Source organism: Spinacia oleracea, chromosome 2, assembly GCF_020520425.1.
Source record: "Spinacia oleracea cultivar Varoflay chromosome 2, BTI_SOV_V1, whole genome shotgun sequence".
NCBI classification, from domain to species: domain Eukaryota; kingdom Viridiplantae; phylum Streptophyta; class Magnoliopsida; order Caryophyllales; family Amaranthaceae; genus Spinacia; species Spinacia oleracea.
In genome coordinates this window covers 82083286-82090666 of record NC_079488.1, presented here as the reverse complement: position 1 = coordinate 82090666, position 7381 = coordinate 82083286, and the positions used below count along the sequence as shown (strand labels likewise).

Sequence of the window (7381 nt, the reverse complement as noted above, 5' to 3'; positions counted from 1 at the left end):
AAATCATACCTTAAATTACCTTGATTCCTGTTCGCAAATAGGAAAGGAAGCATGCCTCTATCAATTTGAGATATATTACCAAATTATGTGATTTAATGGGAAGCAAGAAAAAATGGTAGCTTATTATTGTATACATGAAAATCACGGAAGAAGAGAAAGAAATCAGAAATATAGTCGTTGAAATGGACCCGTATAACATTTTCGTCCATCTTTCTGATTAAGAGGTGGTAAAAAAAAAAAATTACATTTAGGTGGTAAAATACAATTCTAATTTTTTAGGTGGTAAAACATAATTTATCAATTTTTTAGGTGGTAAAAGTAAATTGTTTCCTTATTTCTAAGCATATGACTTTAATTAAGTTTTTTTTTTTTTTTTTTCATTAGTAGAGCTTTTTGTCCCATATTTCAATGGGTTCCCTACTCTTCTTAATAACCCACGAAGAGGAGTCAATCTTTTTCAAAAAACATAATAAAAATTGACACTTACAAAAAATTAAGTTATACTCTATAGTTAATTTTGAACTTAAGATTCAAATATTCAATTTTTTTTTCCATCCTAAAGCAAAAATAAAATATATTTATTGATTTTAGTAAATATTGATCACATCTCAATAAAGATTTCTATTTTCCAATCCCAATATATTCTTTTAAACGACGGTTTTTTCACCATATATCCTTTAGGTTTACAAATATTTACCAAATACTCTCTTATTTTCAATAATTCATCATATAATGAACCCTGAGATTTTAAAAATTCCCAGCATGCCAATGACGTTAAATATCCATTATAATTTCTCAGTTTTATCTTCGTCATCTCCCAGTTTCATTTTCTTTTCTCTCCAGCTTCATCATCTATTTTTTTTCGAGTTACACTGTCACTTCTCTATTAAATAATTTTAAAGAAATGATTATTGTTTTTTTAGAAATATCTTTTGAAAAACTACTTTTGTCTAGTACTCCCTCATTCAATAAAGTTTCCAATTTTTCATTATATTACATGGGTTTGCCTATGTACTACTGTGAGTATTATTATCCTCAATTACGTATTAGTAAAAATTATAAAAATTTGATATTTGAAAAATTTGCATTGATATGGATTAAATAAGATCCCACAAGCTAAGGTTTACCTAATATTTAAACTACTCATTTTGGTCAAAATATTTATAAACATTTATGGAACTGAAGAAATATAAGACTCGTGCGCGTAATGCACTTTTTAAAATTTAGACTAATAATTTTAAGACTATAATACACTTCAGATATAGTATCGTAATATATATATATATATATATATATATATATATATATATATATATATATATATATATATATATATATATATGGATTAGGGAATAGAATTTTAGTTTATTGCAATATTATATTAAGATCACTTGGACAATTGGACTTAACAAAGCCCTTAGATAAATGATATAATATTAGTAAAACTATCCCATTTATAAAAACGGGGCCAGTATTAAGGGACGGCTATATATGAAAAGTGAGGCGAGTATTAAGGGACGGGGGGAGTAACATATATTAACATTTTCATCTTAGCAAGTTAATTTGCCATAATTTATTATATAATAGCGTAGATAATCGAAACATTCGTGCAATAATTACTTAAGCATCTGATTACGTGCATAAATATATGTCTATATATTTGATATAATATTTTTAGCTAAGTCAAAATAATATAAGGACGTGGATATTTTTTAATTAAATAACATAGAATCAGCTTTTTAGGTTTAGTAGAGAATATTTAGCATAATATATATATGGTTCTGTAAGAATCGAATGCTTGTTAGTTTGCGATTATACTACGTACGTAATACTTTAGGATATTTATTATCAAAATAATCTTTAAGTTTTATAATGGCAATCAATATTATCTTCTAATTCTTCCTCAATAAGACAAAATAAATTTAGACTAACAAAAGGTCTTGCGCGCATAAGGTGTACAATAAATTTATTGTACACCAATATAATTTTACCTAGTTTTTTGTAACTTTAACCAAGTTTTGATTAACTTTTATATTAGTACAAAAAAGTTGATTGATAAATATTTTAAAGAGTTAAATGATTAATGTTATATATTATTAATTAGTGATTTTGAAGAAATAAGTTTTACTAAAATGAAAAAATTTATCACAAAAAAATAAATAACTTTTACATATATAAGCTTAACTTTTAAGTATTTTGAGTTAACTTTTACTCCGATGTACAATATTTATTGTACACCCCTTATAACTAAGAATTTGTGCTTAGACTAATTTATCTTTAGCATATAATTCTTCCTCAATAAGATAATATTTACTTTTTTTTTTGAAAGGATAAGATAATATTTACTTCGTAGCATAATATATGAATCGTTTAGTGTATTTTTTTTTTTGGAAGTTTTACACAAATTACGTGATATTAATATGTGAGATTAATGCTAAACTTGTTTTCCTAAAAAAAAGCTGACAAGCGATTTTATGGGCTGTAGATTTACCTAAAAATTCTAACATGGTTTTTTCTTAAATTAGTTAAGAAAATTATGGGCTAGTTTATGCGCTATATATGGTGATATTTTTTTGGATATTGGAACATAGTTTACGTGATATTAGTGGACTTTGTATTATTTGTTGGTTAATTGTTTTTTTAAATTAAATTATTTATATCAAAAGAGAGGTCAATCAATGAGTGACAAACGTCATCACCACATTGATTTCTTCTCTTTTAGTATAATATATAGATTATAACTTATTTTAGTTATAGATTGTACTTGGATTATAAAATTGTGTTTGGAATTGAACTTTGAACCGGTGATAAATGTTTGGCCTCATAACTTCAAGGTTATTAGCTTAATTAAACCCCACTAGGGTATTTTTAAAGATGAAAATTAACTTCCAATGAGTTTGACCTGCAAAGGTGACTGAAAATACCTGATCAAGAAAGAAATCAGCTATAAGGTAGAGCAGTACCCAAGTGAAAACCTGAAGCAACTAACTTGTTGCAAATTCGTTGATACTTCATACCATGGACAGTCCTTTCGGCTCCAGAAGAAACACAGAATAGTATGCTTTTGTCCAAATCTCTGAACCGACTATTCCATATTTGAACAAGGATGTACCACATTTCTACAATTTTAAGCTTTAGAATCTGACTGATTTAACTAAGCTATATTGTAACAACCAATTCTTCATGCTAAAGTTATAACATGTAGGCCCTTCTCTTCCCTAACGAGTCGTTCGGTTCAAGCCCATGATTAGTCTATTACTCCGTATAAGAGTCACACGATAACTTTTTATGTACAATCGGTTGTAACTTCTGCATATATGATATATACCATCAATGTTATTGTTTGTACCCAATGAGTATATAACGGGCAAAAAAAATTCTTAGTTGTACGTTTCAGTTGTACTGTGAAGATTCTCGAGTCAAGAGACTTTGGAAAATGTTGTCAATTTACCGTTAGCCAAAAAATTGGTATATGCAAATTTACACCCCTTTACTAAGTACTATCTATCATGCTACTCAACAACCCTGGTCGATGCAACCCGGCCTAGGACTATGGAGTAGCCCTTGCGCAATAGCTCGATCATACTTATTCTTGATCGCTTGAACATTTTGTAAGAAAATAATCAAATAGGTTATGATATGACTTTGTTATGGTAATTATTTAGTTTTGGTTGTACAGTGAAGATTCTCAATAAAAAAACGACGGTAAAAGGTAAAAAAAAAATATATATATATATATATATATTTGAAAGCAACTGTAGCAAATATGAATTTGTAAGGTTGTATTATGCCAACTAGCAGTGGGGGAGTATCATTTTGGCAGACTCTTCTTGGGGCCTTTCCCCCTTAGTCCCAAATTTCACGTAATATGCTGTTTCATTGTTCTTGTATTATTTTTGTTGTTTTGCCATGCATTTTGCATAATTTCCCCTCTATATAACCCACACCCTTTTCTTCGTTACTATACCATTCCATCACACTTCCCTATACTACTACTACTACTACTAAAACTATTTCCACTATGGACTCCTCCAAGTCCTCCTCTCTTCTCTTTTTATGCATCCTTCTTATTTCCTTGGCCGCTCCCAGTTTGGGTTGCGGCTCCTGCGGCGGTGGAGGCGGAGGCGGACAGGCCCCCGGTGGAGGATCGGCCACTGTACCACCGGTGACCGTCCCCAAACTGCCCGTTCCACCTGTCGCCGTACCCAAATTGCCCCTTCCACCTGTTGCCGTACCCAAATTGCCATCATTACCACCGGTCGCCGTACCCAAATTGCCCCTTCCACCGGTCGCCGTACCAAAATTGCCCCTTCCACCGGTGGCCGTACCCAAATTGCCCCTTCCACCGGTGGCCGTACCCAAATTGCCCGTAGGTGGAGTGAGCCCACCAACAGGCCCAAGTGGAAAGTGCCCACCAGGAGGAAGCCCAGGAACCACAACCCCACCGAAAGGCCAGCCCTCATGCCCAATTGATATCTTGAAGTTGGGTGCATGTGTGGACCTTCTTGGTGGGCTAATCCACATTGGGCTTGGTGATTCAAAGAGCAAATGTTGCCCAATCTTGCAAGGACTGGCTGACGCAGACGCAGCAGTTTGTTTGTGTACATCACTTAAAGTTAAACTTCTTAACCTTAATTTGTATGTTCCAGTTGCCCTTCAGCTTCTCCTCAGTTGTGGCAAGAATCCACCTCCTGGCTTCAATTGCTCTGTTTAAATGGTATGTTCTTTCATCAATTTCCTTATTACTGTCAATACGGGTGTCTCGCTCTCATATATATAGTCAGTATGGGTTACATTTATAATCAAAGTAATACCCTTATCTATACAATACTAGTCTTATATGCACGCTATGCGTGCGAGATTATAAAAATTAAAAATTACGTTATGACATCTAATCGTAATAAATAATAGGAGTATGCTAGAAAAATTGTTCAAAAAGTTCATATGAAAGAAAAATTAGATATAATCTCTAGCTAAAAGCATTTACATAGTGAAACAATGTAATACACCTATTATATGACCAAAAATCTAAATTGTAGTATTACAGTAAAGAAAATTAATATATAAATAGTGTGTTTCACCTTTTTCTCGCAATGTACTTGGCTAATCACATATTTTATGCTCAATTGATTTACGATTTCTTACGCAATCACATTTTTTTTTCTCGAAATGTACTTGGCTAATCACATATTAAAGCATAAACTTCCAGTAAGAACTAAAGTATTATTTTTATAGAGTTGATTGTGTAAGATATAACGAAAATGGTTGTTAGTAGATTTATTTATAAGGAGTGCATAGAAGATGAGAGGTTGATGACTTATTTTGAGAAGATTAATTTCTTATGCTTTCTTTTTAATAAGAAATAATGTTTATTGTTACTGAATACTAGATTTTAACCCGTGCGATGCACGGTTTCTATTAAATTGTTACGTTAAAATAAAACTCTTATATATATATCAACTGCTATATTTTATATATTAGATTAGATTGGTTTTTTATATATTTTGGATTGAATTTCATTTTAGATTTATTTTTTAATTATTATAATGTTTAATTTTGGATGAAATTGTATATAAGAAATATTAATAATTAATTAATAAAAATATCTACGTGGCACCTATTTTTTGATCTACGTGGCATTCGATTTTTTAATTCAAAAATAATTTTAAAGTCTTTTTTTTATTGGACGAAACCATTAGATTTCCTACGTGGCGCTCTAGTATTGGATCAATGTTTGATTTTAGATTGAATTTATTTTAGATTAGTGTTTGATTTTGGATGAATTTTATTTTAGATTTATTTTTTAATTATTAGAATGTTTGATTTTGGATAGAATTGTATATATTAGTAATTAATTAATTAATTTAAATATCTACGTGGCACCTAATTAATTATCTACGTGACACTCAATTTTTTTAATTCAAAAATAAATTAGAAATCTTATTTTTAATTGGCCGAAACCATTAGTAATCCTAGGTGGCGCTCTAATATTTCGGCAAAAATGCCTCCTTTATATATGTATATTAGATTAATCATAATTGAATTGGAGAATAATATATGAACTGAAGGGTATTTTGGTATTTTACGTGGGGACACCAAAAGCGTGATTACCAAAAAGACCTCAGCTCTTGGATTATATCTATACAATATCAATTATGTCGGAGTATCAATTATTATCAATTCGTAAAGCATTAAGGAGTTGACTCGCTAAAGCGAAGCTTTTGTATTATATAGGTATCATATAGTTTTATGTATTGTTACACTCATATTATACTAATCTAAAAACATCTTAGTAAAATTGATGGAGAATATTTGAGATTGGGGTCTAATATCATTTTGGACTTTAGCCTCAATTTATCGGGCTTTTTAATATCGATATATTATTGTATGGTCTCTCTTATACTCCAATATTATATCACTAGATGATTTACTAGTATATCCAAGTTCGATGGTCAAAATTAGTTATTTTAAATTCTCAAAACATAAACTCGAATTATACTATCTTAAGAAGTATTCAAGAGTTCCCCTAAAAAAGACTAATTTAAGAACATCTTATTATAATTGATGGAAATTTTTTGAGATTGAGATCCAATATATTTTGGTTTTTTACCCTTATTGAATGGGACTTTTTAATAACCATTATTATTATTACTAAATTAATTACTTGTCTTTCTTATACTCCAATATCCCATACATTATACAATAATAACAATACAATACGTATTATATGATTTAGTAAAAGAAATTGACTCGTTAGTATCTCTAAGTTCATTGGTCAATAATACAAAGTAACAGATTATTCATTGTGTGGCGGAAGTGTGCCTATATAAAATGTCTTATTATATTTTTATTATATTGCAGGTTGCTAGATGAATTAAGATTGAACGAATGGATGAATTTGACATCAAAGGATGTCGAGCAACCATCTATCCAAGCCCTTCTCTTGTAATCTTTCGGATTTATTAATTCTTGTTGATTGGAATTTGGTAGGATGTTATTTTGGTAAATTATTGAGTACAAATATTATTTGTAATGACTCATATGTTATGAGTTCAAACATTGCTACATTCACTTGTATTATGTGTTTATTATCACCATATGTTATTATTTTAATCAAGTAATATTCAATGGTACGTCCCTTTAATTAATTTGTCCAATCTTTTTATTTTTTATTTTTTTTATTATTGTACTTTCTGTGCCATCATTATTTATTGGAAGGTTTTTCAATGGCTACAAAGAAAAGGTAGCCACCAATTGTCTGTTGGTTCAATGGTGATTTGGGCTGAACTTGGTAGGGAGAACTCGTGTTCGATCGAACCTATCTACCCAGAACTCGCCCCGAATCCGGATTAGCCCTAAGGGTGAACCGGGTGTTAACACA

At 30.3% G+C, this 7381-nt stretch overlaps 1 protein-coding gene across 1 annotated transcript; it reads left to right on the top strand.

The window, feature by feature from the left end:
* The first annotated feature begins 3946 nt into the window (after positions 1–3946).
* On the top strand, positions 3947–7144 carry LOC110802612 (36.4 kDa proline-rich protein). Its single transcript, XM_022008053.2, has 2 exons — positions 3947–4717; positions 6862–7144. The coding sequence occupies exon 1, from the start codon at positions 4022–4024 to the stop codon at positions 4712–4714; it is 693 nt and encodes a 230-aa protein (XP_021863745.2). The 5' UTR covers positions 3947–4021; the 3' UTR covers positions 4715–4717; positions 6862–7144.
* The last annotated feature ends 237 nt before the right edge of the window (positions 7145–7381 follow it).